The sequence below is a fragment of the Podarcis muralis genome, chromosome 5, assembly GCF_964188315.1.
Source record: "Podarcis muralis chromosome 5, rPodMur119.hap1.1, whole genome shotgun sequence".
Lineage (NCBI taxonomy): Eukaryota > Metazoa > Chordata > Lepidosauria > Squamata > Lacertidae > Podarcis > Podarcis muralis.
In genome coordinates this window covers 101,963,112-101,978,679 of record NC_135659.1, presented here as the reverse complement: position 1 = coordinate 101,978,679, position 15,568 = coordinate 101,963,112, and the positions used below count along the sequence as shown (strand labels likewise).

At 54.3% G+C, this 15,568-nt stretch overlaps 2 protein-coding genes across 2 annotated transcripts; one reads left to right on the top strand and one right to left on the bottom strand.

Moving 5' to 3' along the window:
* Nucleotides 1–481: 481 nt before the first annotated feature.
* LOC114599968 (lysophosphatidic acid receptor 6-like) lies at nucleotides 482–12,057 on the bottom strand. The gene is made up of 2 exons (XM_028735810.2): nucleotides 8,613–12,057; nucleotides 482–7,443 (listed from the first exon to the last, which is right to left on the bottom strand). The coding sequence occupies exons 1-2, from the start codon at nucleotides 8,625–8,627 to the stop codon at nucleotides 6,346–6,348; spliced, it is 1,113 nt and encodes a 370-aa protein (XP_028591643.2). The 5' UTR covers nucleotides 8,628–12,057; the 3' UTR covers nucleotides 482–6,345.
* A 348-nt stretch (nucleotides 12,058–12,405) lies between these two features.
* On the top strand, nucleotides 12,406–15,544 carry COPS6 (COP9 signalosome subunit 6). Its single transcript, XM_028735756.2, has 10 exons — nucleotides 12,406–12,564; nucleotides 12,678–12,803; nucleotides 13,097–13,228; nucleotides 13,647–13,735; nucleotides 13,882–13,944; nucleotides 14,041–14,088; nucleotides 14,357–14,471; nucleotides 14,670–14,762; nucleotides 14,863–14,963; nucleotides 15,367–15,544. Exons 1-10 carry the CDS (start codon nucleotides 12,486–12,488, stop codon nucleotides 15,505–15,507), a joined length of 987 nt encoding a protein of 328 aa, XP_028591589.1. The 5' UTR covers nucleotides 12,406–12,485; the 3' UTR covers nucleotides 15,508–15,544.
* The last annotated feature ends 24 nt before the right edge of the window (nucleotides 15,545–15,568 follow it).

Sequence of the window (15,568 nt, the reverse complement as noted above, 5' to 3'; positions counted from 1 at the left end):
GAAAGAACTCGGATTAGAGACGATCCCATCCCATCTGCAGCCCTGTTGTTATCCTAAGAAACTGATGGTCATGTCGCTAAAGATCATCTTCTGAAGGATCTCCGATCTCCATGAGCTGGGGAAATGAATTCGCCCGCAACCCTTCCACCTTCTTGCACCCCACACCAACACAGCTCCCCTCACCTTGAAAAATGATGGATCAATGGGGTTTAGGACCCCCCCCCCAATCCTGAGGGTGTAAGAAATCCAGACTTGCCTTGCATGGGGCTTCCTCTGCCTGCTCCTGTTGCTGTTTGTATAGGGAACCTGGTTGCAACAGAATAAAGGACCATTGCTTGAAGTGGTTTTGCTTGGTTGGGGTTCATCCATCCTTCCGACTACTGAAGAGCCTCATAGGGTCTCCCAAACCACCAACATATTTCTACAACAATTTCAACCTCTCACATCAATATTTTTTTGTATATGCTTCTCTCTCACTGTCAGGGGTTCAGGGAGAGAGGCACAGATGAGGGAGGAGACTGAGAGCGAGGGGGAAGAATCCCGGAACGAGGAGGAGGAGGATGACAATGACTTGAGGGTTTCCATGAGTCTTTCAAGTGAATCGGAGGATTCCCAAAAGGGGGCGCCCCTGGTCAGGCCAAGGGGAGCCACAGGGGGGACTAGTCAGGAGCAGGGGAGCAGCAGGGGAACCCCAAGTGGGAGTTGGAGATCGGGGCCGGCTTCCCCGCCGGAACGGAGTGAAGAGGGTGGAGTTCCCAGTGTGACAGACGAAGCAGAGCAGGAAGCAGAGAGGGGAAGGAGATCGGGGCAAGACGTCCTGCCGGAAGGGGCGGAGAGTAGTACCGAGAGCAGTGTAACTGTCAAGAGGAAGGTCAGGGGTAGCGAACGCGCGCCAAGTTCAAATGTGGAGGCGCGCGGAAATGCGGAGAGCCCAGAGGAGGAGCCTGGTCCCAAAGCACGGAGGAGGGGGGAACAGGCGTCTGGGGACTCAGCGTCAGGGGAAAGCAGGAGGGAAGGAACCCAGGGGGGCAGAAAGACCCTGCGGAAAAGGAAGGACAGGAAGAGGTGGACCAGCACAAGCCTCTTAAACTGGTGTAGAGGCGGGACTGATTCAGAGGGGACTTCAGCGGTCTAAGCGTAACAGACGTGGGGCTGCGCGCCTCGGCTGTGGAACAAACAATGTACTTCAATAAAGACTTTTGTAAATAAAGTGGACTTGGCGTTGGTCTCTTGTGAGCTGGGACCTGAGGCGGCCCTGACACTCACTCTGTTTTATTTTCATAAAAACCCGAGCCTATGATGGAAGAGTTCAAAGCATTACAGTTCAAGAGGTCCCTTGCCCTTGTACGAGTGCCTGGAGGCGGTAGGAGGATGTATGGCAGCTAACAGATTGAGGTTGAATCCTGACAAAACAGAAGTACTGTTTTGGGGGAACAGGGGACAGGCGGGTGTGGGGGATTCCCTGGTCCTGAATAGGGTAACTGTGCCCCTGAAGGACCAGGTGCGCAGCCTGGGAGTAATTTTGGACTCACAGCTGTCCATGGAGGTGCAGGTTAATTCTGTGTCCAGGGCAGCTGTCTACCAGCTCCATCTGGTAAGCAGGCTGAGACACTACCTACCCGCAGACTGTCTCACCAGAGTGGTGCATGCTCTAGTTATCTCCCGCTTGGACTACTGCAATGTGCTCTCCGTGGGGCTACCTTTGAAGGTGACCCGGAAACTGTAATTAATACAGAATGTGGCAGCTAGACTGGTGACTGGGAGTGGCCACTGGGACCATATAACACCGGTCCTGAAAGACCTATATTGGATCTCATAACATTTCCGAGCACAATTCAAAGTGTTGGTGCTGACCTTTAAAGCCCTATACAGCCTCAGTCCTGTATACCTGAAGGAGCGTCTCCACCCCCATCATTCAGCCTGGACACTGAGCTCCAGCACCAAAGGCCTTCTGGTGGGTCCCTCATTGCGAGACGTGAGGTTACAGGGAACCAGACAGAGGGCCTTCTTGGTAGTGATGCCTATCCTGTGGAATGCCCTCCCATCAGATGTCAAGGAAATAAGCAGCTATCCTATTTTTAAAAGACATCTGAAGGCAGCCAGATAGGTTGGGTATAAATAAATTATTATTATTATTATTATTATTATTATTATTATTATTATTATTATTATTATTATTCCCATAGAATCAGCAGCCTTCTATGCAAGACAGAAATAAGCCATGCTCTGTCTCTTTCTACAGCCTGTCATGTAGCATTCTCCCTCAGCTTCTCCACTGCATTGCCACGCAAAATGAAGAGGGCTTTCCTCCCCATCCACATTTTGATCTGGCCCACATTATATTCTGACCACCACCACCCATCAAGCTTGCAAAACTTAATCTTTTTTCCTGTTAGCTTACACCAGTGGTTTTCAACCAGTGTGCCATGGCACCCTGGAGTGCCTTGAATGGTGCTCAGGGGTGCTGTGGGCTACTCTGGCCTCAGTCCCTCTTTCCTTCCTTTCCTTCTCTGATGCCCTCTTGCATCTCTGCCTCCCAAAGACTTGCACAGCTGTTTGTTGCAGCAGCCCTGGCAGCAGGCTCCCCAGGCAAATGCTGCCTCTGTGACTCTGTGGCAAAGGGGTGCTTCTCAAGCCCCTGTGGGCAGTGTGAGGAGGCACCTCTCTTTGGGGCAGAGTGGGGGGCAGATCAAGGACCAGGGGCAGCAGCTGCAGCTGCCCAGAGGATTCCCAAGGAGAGCGGAGAGGAGACTGAGGGAACACTCCACAAGGCAGGGTGTTAGAAAAAGGTGAGAGGCTGCCAGCTCTGCAGGTAAGGGGTAACCAAAGTGAGCTCCTAAGCCCCACAGGGGTGCAGCAGAAAGAGTGTAGTTGGTCAAGGGAGCCATGGAATCAAAAAGGTTGAAAAGCTCTGGTTTACATCATTTCCCAATGTAATCCTGGAAACTTCCCCCTCCCAATTCTGGAATTGTCTTCTGCTACCATAGGCAACTGAGGGACACGGGTGGCACTGTGGGTAAAACCTCAGTGCCTAGGACTTGCCGATCGTAAGGTCGGCAGTTCGAATCCCCACGGCGGGGTGAGCTCCCATCATTTGGTCCCAGCTCCTGCCCACCTAGTAGTTTGAAAGCACCCCTAAGTGCAAGTAGATAAATAGGTACCGCTTCAGCAGGAAGGTAAACGGCGTTTCTGTGTGCAGCGCTGGTGCTGGCTCGCCAGCCACAGCTTCGTCACGCTGGCCACATGACCTGGAAGTGTCTTCAGACAGCGCTGGCTCCCGGCCTCTTAAGTGAGATGAGTGCACAACCCTAGAGTCGGACACGACTGGCCCGTACGGGCAGGGGTACCTTTACCTTTACCTTTACCTTTACCATAGGCAAAGAACCTATCCATTCTGAAGGAAATGAGCCCTGAGTGCTCACTGGAAGGACAGATCCTGAAGCTGAGGCTCCAATACTTTGGCCCCCTCATGAGAAGAGAAGACTCCCTGAGAAAGACCCTGATGTTGGGAAAGACTGAGGGCACAAGGAGAAGGGGATGACAGAGGGTGAGATGGTTGGACAGTGTTGTGAGTCGAGAACCCTCCACCCACATAGGATTATAATAAAACACACAGACACGTTATTTTAGGTTAATGGGTGAAATTAGGCCACAACTTTTATTGGTTACAGCATGTGAGTAGTATTGGCTTAGGCATTGGATGAAACAGCAATGCAAGACTCCACCCCACACAGCCAGGAGTCATATCAGGGTTAACAACCAATGGGAGGAGCTTGTTGATACAAATACAACTGGAAGCTCCCCCATGATGTCACCTGGGGTCGTGCCATGGCCCTAACCACTAGCAGGGCATCCTTAATGGAATACCCAAAAGAGGAGAGGTAGATGATGGCGCATACCCAATACTCCAACACAGCACACATATTCCAATGCCTAACCGCCACCTGAGCCAAAAGGCTCGCCGCCAATACCCTCACAGGTGCAACCAATTCTTAATACTTCTGATGATGTCTGCCAACCACACATCATCCGAAGAAAGCAGGGACTGACTGATAAAACAAGGTTGCAGTGGCTGTTTAAACGCATTTAGCCCCGCCCACCAGCCCACCCTATTGGTCGGCTGGGAGGCTTGGCCTTGGCAGCAGAAGCAATCAGGAGCAGGGAGCCCCCCCACCACCACCACCACTCCCGCTCACAACCCCTCGAAGCTACCAGCATGAGTTTGACCAAACTGCGGGAGGCAGTGGAAAACAGGAGTGCCTGGCATGCTCTGGCCCATGGGGTCACGAAGAGTCGGACATGACTAAATGACTAAACAACTAAACAACAACCATAGGCAAAGTCAGGATTTTTGTCAGGGGAGGGCAGGATTTTTCTTCGCGGGGGGGGGGGGGGGGGCAGAACCAACATGATTGGTCAGTGATCTTGGCTATGCCCATGTAAATACCCAGAACTCAGGGCAGGGCTTCCCTGGTTGATTGTTTTCATTGATGGGCCATCACTCTGTCTTTGTTTCTTAAATGACTTATCCCCTAGGCAATTTACTAAATTCAGGAATTATGGGGGTTTGCTTAAATGCTAACCCTTTACTAAATTTAGACATTTTAGGAGTGTCTTGCCCCCAACCAGCTTCCACCACCAAATTATAATGCTAGCTTGTTATGATTTATTAGGTTAAAGATCTAACAAGAACAAAAAAAGGGGGGGAGGTGGTAGTTTCCCCAACTCTTGGGAAATGTTTCCCAAAATTCTTTTGCTGATGCGCAGTCCCACCACATGTGCAGCCCAGTCATCACAGAACTGCAGACCCTCCAATGCAATGCTGAAACCAAATGATAGGAATATATTGCCATTTATCCCACACCTGCAGGGTTCTTGTGGGTCTTCCTCTAGCAAATAAATATTTTATGTACCTTAGACTATTGCTAGTCCATCTGTCACGTTGTTTGTATTTATCTGGACAATACAATTTTGGAAGGGAGCCAGGGATAGGCCTGCATTCCATTTCCCCCCATACCACTAGAGCGGAGGGAAAGGTGGCTACTTTTCCAAATCAATGACCTTGATGGGTTCGGAAGCAATAATGCCTTGATGCCTTGATGGTGAATCAAGCTGAACTCAAAGGAAGGTCTTTTGCATTTCTAATGATCTGTATAACATGTCTCAACCAAAATGCCTTGTAATACAGTTTCAGGTTTGGGATTCCCAGACCAACATGTTCCACGCTCAGTAGAATGTGTTGTCACTTACTCTGCTCCCCCCCCCCCAGCAAAATAAAGTTATTTAACATATTTTGTCGTTTAGCTAGTTGTTGTTTTGGTATTGTGATGGAAAGGCTCTAGAATAAAAACAGAGATTTGGGCAGGAGCAAGAGAATCAATGCCTATAGCAACCTATATTGTATGTTGTAACCCTCTCCCCATCTTCTTTGCAATATGTGAATACTGTGTCTTGCCTGAACTGCATTACTCTGACACTAACACTGTTCCCTAGAAGCACCCACCCACTTTGCTGGCCAAGATGAGGCTCTGTCTTCCACTTATTACCCCTGCACTCACAGACAAGTGGCAATGAGGGCTGCTGGGATGTTCCCTGGGAAACTTGGCCATTCAGACATAACATTTGTGTGTGTGTGTGTGTGTGTGTGTGCAGAATGGTTGCCTCAGATGCTGAGGAAGGTGTGAGGCAAAGGGGTACATAGGCCCATACAGCACTCCTCCTTTTTTCGATCCATTAGCAAGATAGAAGGTTGCCTTATTTGGACTCAGACCATCTGGCTCATTGCTCTCTTCACTGACTGGCAGCAGCACTCCAGATTTCAGCCTACGGTCTCTCTCAACCCTTCCTGGAGACGTCAGGAATTGAAGCTGGGCCCCTCTGCGTGCAAAAGATGCTCTCTTCCCCTTCTTCTGCCTGGCTGTGGCCTACCTTTGCTCTAATGGGTGTGTAGAAAGCAGGGAGTACCTGCGCCTTGTTAAAGGCTGCCTGCCACAAAGACTTCAGAAGAGGTCCCAACTGCGAAGCCCCAACACCCGCAGCAGCAGCAGCAGCTCTAGAAACCCCTTCAAAGGAGGGGAAGTCTCTCTCTCTCTCTGCCTTCCAAATTCCCATCTCTTAAACGGTCCTTGCGACGAACGGGCTGTGGGTGTGTAAATGAGCACTTTAACGTGAAGAGGGCGAAGGAACCTCCTCCAGGGCAGTTTAACTGGTCCTCAATATGCTGGACGCTTGTCTAAGGCTGCTTGTCTAAGGCTGAGGAACTCCTTCGCTCACACGAATGCGCAGCCAGAATGCCCGAGGAGGCAGGCGCGCGCACCTCCGACGATCAGCGATCTGCTGGAGAGCTCACTGCGCCGTGCCGGGAGCGCAGCTTTCTCCCCACGAGGAGGATCCCTGCTTACTGGCCACAAGCCCGCGAAGTCTCAGCAGAGACGGCTGGGCGGTTTCTAGCCGGCGGCAGCAGCAGCAGCATTTCCACCAGCCGGGCTGCCAGGCAAAGCGCTCGGCGGCGAAGTAGTAGACGAGCGGGTCGAGGCAGGCGTTGAGGCTGGTGAGGGCCATGGTGAGCCGGCGGGCCACGTAGGTGGCGCGAATGAGCGGGCAGCCGCCCAGCACGCCGGCGCGACCCAACGTGTGCACCACTTGCACCAGGTGATACGGCGCGAAGCAGACCAGGAAGACGCCCAGCACCACCAGCACCGTGCGCAGCGCCTTGCGCCGCACCGCTCGTGAGCCGGGCTGCATCCCCGGAGTGGCCAGCAGCCGCCAGGCAATGAGCGGGTAGCAGATGCCGATGAGGAAGAGCGGCAGCAGGAAGCCCACGGCAGCGGCGAAGAGGCTGACGGAGGAGATGCGCCCCCGCCAGGAGCTCGAGGAGAAGTTCTCCAGGCAAGCGGTGCGGCCGTCGGGGAAGCGGCTGGTCAGCGGGCCGCGGAGCGCCAGGTACAGGACGGCGGCGACTAGCACCGCCCACACCCCGACGGCGGCCGCCACCCGGTAGCGCAGCTGCCGGAGCCGGAGGTGGCGCAGCGGGTGCACAACGGCCACGTAGCGCTCCAGGCAGATGCAGGCCAGGAAGAGGGAGCTGCCGTACAGGTTGGCGAAGAAGAGGCAGCCGGTGACCTTGCACAGCGCCTCGCCGAAGACCCAGTCGTTGCGCAGCGCGTGGTAGGCAATGCGGAAGGGCAGCGTTAGCACGAAGAGCAGGTCGATGGCGGCCAGGTTCACCAGAAAGATGTTGGCGGGCTCCGTGGCGGACTTGGTGCGGAAGAAGTAGCCCAGGACGAAGAGGTTCCCCACCAGGCCCAAGGCGAAGACCAGGCTGTAGACCACGGGGAAGAGCAGGTACTGGAAGTCGGCGCTCTCCAAGCAGCCGGAGGTGCTGTTGCTGCTGTTCCACGCGGGGCCACCAGAAAGCGGCACTGAGAGGTTCTTCGGCGGCCGCTGGAAAAAAACGAAAGAAAACCGCTTACTTTTTTATTTATTTATTTATTCACCCTTCATCCGTATTGCTCAGGGCGGTTCACAAAATAAAAATGAAATATAAAAAACACATAATACATAATAAAAATTAGAACAAAAACAAACCAAGAATCTCCCGCTCCCTCAACACATTGAAAAGGCCAAACATGCACTCGGCGCCCTGTTCGCGGTGCTTGTTCCGCAGCTACCGCGTTTCTCCCTCTCCTAGGCTAACACTTCTCCCACCCACCCTATAGCTACTGTCTACTGAGCAGCTCCGAAGCAAGGAGCCACCCAGAGAGCAACCTACTTTCCCCTCTTTTAGATGGCTCTTTGTTTATCGTTTTTCAGCCCCGCTTTGCCTGGTTCTTAGCTCCCCCCCCCCCCATTTTAGATAACTTCCAAGCCTTTCGAAAGACCGTATTTGACAATCTTGACTCTCCTTTTTAACCTGAACCCCTTTCTTAGGATTCTGCGGTGCTTGGAGATGCTCTGTCAATGGCTGCTTGGCCATGATGGCTATGTTCTACCTAAATAGCTTGAGGCAATAATGCTTCCGAATACCAGTTCCCGGAAAGCGCAAGAGAGGAGAACGCTCTTGTGCCTGAATCCGGCTTGCAGGTTTTCTTTTGGGGTATCTGGTTGGCGGCTCTTCTGTCCTAGATTGTCCCTACTTAAAGGAAGCCTCAAATCCTGACATCTCCGCATTTCGCCCAGTTGAGGGGGGGGGGAGGCCGCGGTCTTCTTCCTGCAGAGGACGCTCTCTCTCTCTCGGGGCTCACAGGCAGTCCCTCCGCGGAAGCTGGTGGAGCTTTTCCTCCCTGGAGCTATGGCTGAGCCCCTTGGAAAGGAGGCGGGGAGGGGGCGAGAGGTGGGCAGGTGGGAGGGAGCGCTGGGCGTCGACGGGGTGGGACTGCCTTTCTTCCCCACTCCCGGCTGTCCAGGGTGCTGATGACCCTCCCGGAGGTTCTCGCTTCCTAGAAAGCCGTCTCCGCCGCCCTCCCCCAAGCCCCAGGAGCAGAGCTGACTCCTTCCTCCCCATGGGACCCAGGAGTCCTGCCGTCGGGGCCAAACGAGTCCTGCCGCCGTCTCCCTGCCTCACCTTGGCTCACAGCCAAGCAACCGACGCCCCCAGTCCCACTGCCTCCTACCTCCAGGACCTCCATGTGGGTCTCTATCCGCCTGCCTGCCCTGCCCTGCGGCTGCTACTGCTGCTGCTGCTGCTGCTACCCGGCAACTCTAGGCCCCCTTGCGCAACCTCAACCCCTCCAGGCACATTCCGGGAAGGTTCGCCTCGGACCCACTTCCTCCCCCCGCCCTCCGGCGTCTCCGACTGGGGGAAAACTACAAGCCGCGTCTCTCGCCAGCCCCTTCCCTGTTCCCTGCATGGGGGGGGGGGGGGGAGAAGCCACATAACTGCTATTGATTCTGCGGTTTATGTTGTGTTTGTATGTCTCTGGAAGGTGAAGAACTTAGTGAAAATAAAACTGCTGCTATCATGTCCTTGTACCAATATATGGTGCCACCGCTTCTGGAATGCTGCGTGCAGTGCCGGTCGGCTTACCTCAGAAAGGATACTGTATTGCATAGTTGGAAAATGGTCAGAAAAGGGCCACCAAAATTATAAAGTGGAGGAGAAGGCTTCCCTATGAAGAAAGGTTGCAGCGTCTGGGACTTTTTAGTTTTTTGAAGTCAGTTTTTTAAATTAAACTTTATACAGTATATATTCAAGATTCCAAATTTGTTTTACATTTCTCTTTAAACTTTGACTTCCCGCCGTTCCCTCCATGCTGTTCTTAATCCCATCCCATTTACATAACGCATTCTAATAAACATTTCTGCTAAAACGTATTTCGTATATTATCAATCGTCAATCGCTGCTCATATTTCAAATCCTGCTCGCGATTTCATCTGCTTATTTTTTCAGATATTTCCAAAAGGGCTTCCATTCTTCATGACTAGTCCCTCATGTTGCTTTCTTGATTTTGCTGTTAGTTTCGCCAGCTCCGCATAGGGATTTTTTTAGTTTAAAGAACATTCAAGTAAGAGGCGACAGGACAGAAGTTTATAAAATTATGCATGACATGGGCATAGCCAGGCTTTTGATGGGGAGGGGGCAGGCTTCTGCTGGGGGGGGGGGAGAGAACCTCGGGTAATGCTTTTCAATAATATTTGAGGAATGGGGGGGGGGGGCTCTCCTTGGCTACGCCCAGGCATGGAGAAAGTGGAAAGAGGAAAGTTTTTCTCCCTCTCTCGTGACCCTGGAATACAGGGGCATCCGTCCAATGAAGCTGATTGTTGGGAGGTTCAGGACAAATAATCTAAAGTCCTTCTTCACGCAGCCCAAAGTCAAGCGATGGAACTCGCTCCCCCAAAAGTCAGAAATGGGCTTTAAAAGAATGTTGGAGAAAACCATGGAGGCTGAGGCTATTATAGCTGCTAGCCACAATGCCTAAGCTCCGCCTCCACAATTTGAGGCAGCAATGCTTCTGGACCCCAGTTGCTGGGGATCGAGAGTGCGGCGAGTGGCTGGTGCGCTCGAATCTTGCTTGCGGGCTTTCCATGCAGGCCTCTGGATGGGAGGAGAACCGGATGCTGGGCTAGATGGGCCTTTTGGCCTGATGCAGCCGCCGGCCTCTTCTGATGTCCTTATGACTGATGTGTTTAGATGACCCTCAGGATATGGTTACCAGATGTCCCCATTTCCCAGGGACAGTCCCCAGATTTACAAATTTGTCTCCAGACACATCATATGGGGACTTCCAGCAAGGCAACATAGCAGGCACCACAGCAGCGAGCAGCCCCTGAAGCCAGCCAGAACCAACTGCGCTACCAGGCTGGCTCCAGGCTGCTGAGACTGCCACTGCTGCTGTCACTGCCAAGGGAGAACCGGGACGCCGGCGCGTCAACTGGGGGAACCGCTGACACACACCCCCCCCCAAATCGAGCCAGGAGCGAGAGTGCCCGGCCACCCGCCCAGTGGCACTCCGGGGCCAGGAAAACCCCGGAGCTGACACAGGGAGAAGGAAGAGCGAGAAAGAGGAAGGAGGAAAAAAGAGGGGAACCCCGACCTTGCCGCGCCACTGAGAAAGAGAGGTAGGAGAGCCCTGGGAGGGCAAGGACACATGGCCGAGCCCAGGTCTGACCTGAGCCTACTCCACAGCGGCTAGCGCTCCAAGAGAGTAGGCTGGGGCCCAGAGGAAGGCCACGCGACAGAGGAGACCACAGAAGAGAAGATATTACTTCTTAATATATATTTTAAAATGTTTTTAATAACTTCTTTTCTCTTTTAAAAAAAAAGTGTCCCCGGATTCCTTGAAAAAAATCTGGTAACGTTACCTCAAGATCCCTTTCAACTCTACAGTTTCTATGATGCTATGATTCCTAAAAGAGAGAGGCGCTCCCAGGCACCTGCTCTCCCCCTACACACGTGAGCTGGTCTGCACTTGTGAATGCCACTCTGGGCGCTCCTTAGCAACACACGGCAGATGCCGCTCCCCACGGCCGCTCTTGAGGCGGGAATGCCCGAGTTGCGCAAGGCGCTGTTTGCTGAGACCGGCGCGCCCCAAAGCAGCTGCCGGCGCCGGAGGAGGCAGCTAAAAGCAACACGGGCGCCTCCCTCCAGCTTCGCTGAATCAGCTCCCTCCCCGCCTGCTGAGCTGGCCCTGGAGGGCGAATTCCCCTTTCCGTGCAGCCAGGAGGAGGAACTGAGGTTTCAGCCGGGCTGGGGCAGCCCCCTCTTCCCGCTCGCCAGAGCAGACGCAGCTGTCGAGAAAGAGGAACTCGGAGAGGCAGAGGTTCCCCATCCTCCCTCCCACATAAAGAGAAAGGAGTCCTGGGGCACCACGACACGAGGATTTGCCACTGTCTTGCGACAGAAACTTTCGTGGATTATATTCCACTTTATCAGGTGCTTGAATGGTGATCCACAGTTTGCAGGAATATTTGTTCGCTTTGTGCGTGTATGGGTACAGAGAGCGAGAAAAGAAAGCAGCGGAGAGGAAATGAAATCGAAAAGTACAGTACTGTACTGAACCTAACACTGAAGCTTAAATGCCTGCTTAAAAACCAAGATTTTGTAGTTGTTAGAATGCCAGACTAGGTTTTGCCTGACACCTACAAGACTGCAGCTTTAGGAACATCCATAGAAACACAGAGCACAAGTTAGACTCATAGAATTGTCGAGTTGGAAGGAACCCCAGGGGTCATCTAGTCCACCCCCTGCAATGCAAGAATATCTACTAAAGCATTCACCAGAGAATGGCCATCTGTTTAAAAGCCTCCAAGGAAGGAGAGTTCACCACGTCTCGAGGGAGACCGTTCCACTGTCGAACAGCTCTTATTGTCAGAAGGCTCTTCCTGATGTTGTCTGAATCTCTTTCTTATAACTAGAAGGCATGGGTTCGAGTCCTGCCCTCCAGAGCAGCAGAAAATAAGCTTCTCCATCTTCCCTGCCCTTGAGGTATTGGAAGATGGCTCGCATATCTCCTCTCAGTTTCCTCTTTTCAGGCTAAACATCCCCAGCTCCTTCAACTATTCCTCATAAGGCTTGGCTTCCCAGACCTTTGATCAGCTTCTGCACACCTTCTGGCTTGTCAATATGACACGGTATTTCAGATGTGGAATTATTACCGGGGGGGGGGGGACCGCGCGCAGCTCCAGCTCCAGCTCCAGCCCGGCGGTCCCCACCCCGCTGCCCGCGGGACTCCAGAAGAAAGATCGCGGGCGGGAAGGGGCATAAGGGTCTTTCTAGGCGGACAACAAATGAAAATCTCCGCGGTGCTGGGACGGCAGCTGCTCCGCCTGCGCCACCCGCAGCAAGGGCAGCCGGGGCCCGCCCTGCCTCCTCTCCCCCCTCGCAGCTGCGCAGTCGCCTTCTCCGCTTGGAGAAGAGCCCGGAAGTTCCACCTCGGGATCCCTCTACCTTCTTCGTATCTCTTTGGCCTCACTCCCGACGCTCATGCGCCCTTCGTCCGTCGGGGAGCTTGCTCTACGGAGAGCGCGACGGGACATACGCGGCCAAGATGGCGGCTGCTCCCAGCGGCGGCGGTTCTTGCCCGGCCGGGAGCAGCAACGGGGCCGGCATGGAGGTGGACGCGGCGGGTAAGCCCGGGAGGCGGCGGGCGGGGCCTGGCTGGGGCGGCGGGGAAGAGCGGCGGCGGCGGCGGCGCCCTCGGGGCCTCCCTCCGTCCTCACGACTCCCTCGGTCTCCGCAGCGGCGCCGGCGGTGATGGCGTCGGGCGTGACGGGGAGCGTGTCGGTGGCGCTGCACCCGCTCGTCATCCTCAACATCAGCGACCACTGGATCCGGATGCGCTCGCAGGAGGGGCGCCCCGTCCAAGGTGAGCGGGAGGGGGGGAGCTGCACCCGGTGGGCTTTTGCCTGCGAGCCGGGAAGGGGCGGCCTCCCGCGGGACCCCGGAGCGAAGGGACCGAGCCCGGCGGCCGGGGCGGGGGGGGGGCGCGAATGCATCTTCTGCAACCTCAGCCTTGCCAAGGCTTCCGGGAAGGGAGCGGAGAGAGCCCCCCCCCCCCCCCGCAATCTCTGGCAAAACTCGCGTCGTCCTGGAGCACAAGCCGCCCTCGCTGGGGCTGCTGGGAGGAGCCGCCCTGACTCCCCCCTCTGCCTCCCGCAGTAATCGGGGCCCTGATCGGCCGCCAGGAGGGGCGCAACATCGAGGTGATGAACTCCTTCGAGCTGCTCTCGCACACGGTGGGGGAGAACGTGGTCATCGACAAGGAGTATTACTATACCAAGGAGGAACAGTGTGAGTCGGCAATTGGGCCTGCCAGGAGGACGAGGGGGGCTGGCGGGGGCAACTCGCAGGACAGGCATGAGCCAAAGAGGGTCTCTCAGAGCAGCCTGGCTGGTAGCAGGGGGCCGAGCGGCCCACAGAGCCCAGCACACTTTTTGCACAGTGGTAAACTAGAGGCACCGCCCCCCCCCCCAGGAGCTGGCAATCAGGACCCCAGTGCAGCTGCACTCCCCCCCCCCCCCGGTGATTCCTGGCAAATGGTACTCAGAAGAATTCTGCCTCCAATAGTAAAGGTAATACAGATCCGTTGTCATATTCACAAGCAATAGTCTTATCCTCCATAACTTAGTTTAATGCCTTCTTGCAGCCATCGTAGTTGACCAGTGTCACTATATGTTGTGATAGCTGTTTTTCTTCCGCTGTCCTGCAGTTAAACAAGTCTTCAAAGATTTGGAGTTCCTAGGCTGGTACACAACAGGCGGCCCCCCAGACCAGTCTGACATCCATGTCCATAAGCAGGTGAGCCTTGCCCCCACCCCCTTTGCTGCCTGCTGGCTGTGGGATGGGTGGGCAGAGGCCTCTGAGCAGCCCTCCGGTTTCACATTGGCAAGGGACAGAGGCCCAGACTTCTGCCGCTCCTGATAGCACCTTCATTTTTTCCTCAGGTGTGTGAGATCATCGAGAGCCCCCTCTTCCTCAAGCTGAACCCCATGACAAAACACACGGATGTGAGTACCTGCTCCCTTCCATGACTGAAACCTCAGACAGCTGCACCAAGGGACATCTGAGTGAGCTGCTGTTCTCTCTCTCTCTCTCTCTCTCAGCTGCCTGTCAGTGTCTTCGAGTCGGTGATTGACATCATCAATGGAGAGGTAATACCCACCACTCTTGCGCCATCTCACTCTTTTTAGAAAGGCATGTATTGCAAGGACTTGGGTAGAAGCGGGCCATCTTTCCTGTATGGGAGGAGAGATCCCCAGTGCAGGAGTCACAGCTAAAGGATCCCTCGTCATCCAACCTCTGCTTAAAAATCTCCAAGGGAGGAGAGCCAGCCACTTTTGGAGGGAGCCCCGCTTGCTGCCTGTGCAGGGGGAGAGGCCTATCTGCGGCCTTATTGTCTCTTTCCCCCTTTCTATCAAGGCTACAATGCTGTTTGCTGAACTGATGTACACTCTGGCCACAGAGGAGGCCGAGCGCATTGGGGTTGATCATGTGGCACGGATGACAGCGACGGGCAGCGGCGAGAACTCCACAGGCAAGGGGGGGGGGGCAATGGGCAGTGGGGCTGTTAGCCAGTTAGTGCTAACTTTGGGCTGGAGCTGCAAGGTCTCCCATGAGAGAGGATGGTGGAAGCTGTTCCTGGCCTGCTTCATGCCTCAGGGGAGAGAGGTGTTAGGGCTATTTTCAGGCGGCTTCCCCCTGACTCTTCCCCCTCCCCCACTTGTCACTGTAGTGGCCGAGCATCTCATTGCCCAGCACAGTGCCATAAAGATGCTTCACAGCCGTGTCAAGCTCATCTTGGAGTATGTTAAAGCCTCGGAAGCAGGTGAGGGCTGTGGGTGAAGCAACAGTGTTCCTCTTTCCTGCAGGTGGGAAGCACCTCAGCCTCCTCTCTAAACTGTTGCTTCTTTTCCCACCCTCGCCAGGGGAGGTGCCCTTCAACCACGAGATCTTGCGCGAGGCCTATGCTCTTTGCCACTGCCTGCCTGTGCTGAGCACTGACAAGTTCAAAACAGATTTCTATGATGTGAGTGTCCTGGCAAGGAAAACTTGTCTGCTTCTTGCCGAGTGTGGGGAGAGGAATCGATTGTTAATGGGGGGTAGGGATGGAGCAGGAATGTTGTCATTTGCTTCTACTTCCCCGGCTAAAGTGCTTCCCTCTGGCCTGGGGGGTTCCTGCATCTCACAGAGACCTCCACAAAAGGAAAAGGTTGGAAATGCACCTGCCAACTTGAGCTTTTCTGGCATTGCAAGGGGTTAGACTAGATGATCCTCAGGTTATGGCAAAGCTTGCAACAGCCTGATCTGAGGGCAGCTGGAGAAGAGCTCTGGTGCATGGGAAGGTGGGAGGAAGAAGTGCTTCCAGGAGCTCTGCAGGACACAGGTTGTCCCCTCTGTGATCAGCCGGCCTCCTTTTGTCTCCCTCTCAGCAATGCAATGACGTGGGCCTCATGACATACCTTGGCACCATCACCAAGACCTGCAATACCATGAACCAGTTTGTGAACAAGTTTAACATTCTATATGACCGCCAGGGCATTGGCCGGCGAATGCGGGGGCTCTTCTTTTGAGATGTTGGCTCTTTCTAATAAAGCAGTTTTGACGGCAGACACTTTGTGTGTGGTTCATGTC

Bases quoted from the DNA above. Each gene is read 5' to 3' on its own strand.
- COPS6 (XM_028735756.2), top strand. From the start codon at position 12,486: ATGGCGGCTGCTCCCAGCGGCGGCGGTTCTTGCCCGGCCGGGAGCAGC. The intron at 13,229-13,646 runs GTGAGTCGGCAA...GCTGTCCTGCAG, and splicing joins CTATACCAAGGAGGAACAGT to TTAAACAAGTCTTCAAAGAT. The intron at 14,763-14,862 runs GTGAGGGCTGTG...CACCCTCGCCAG, and splicing joins TGTTAAAGCCTCGGAAGCAG to GGGAGGTGCCCTTCAACCAC.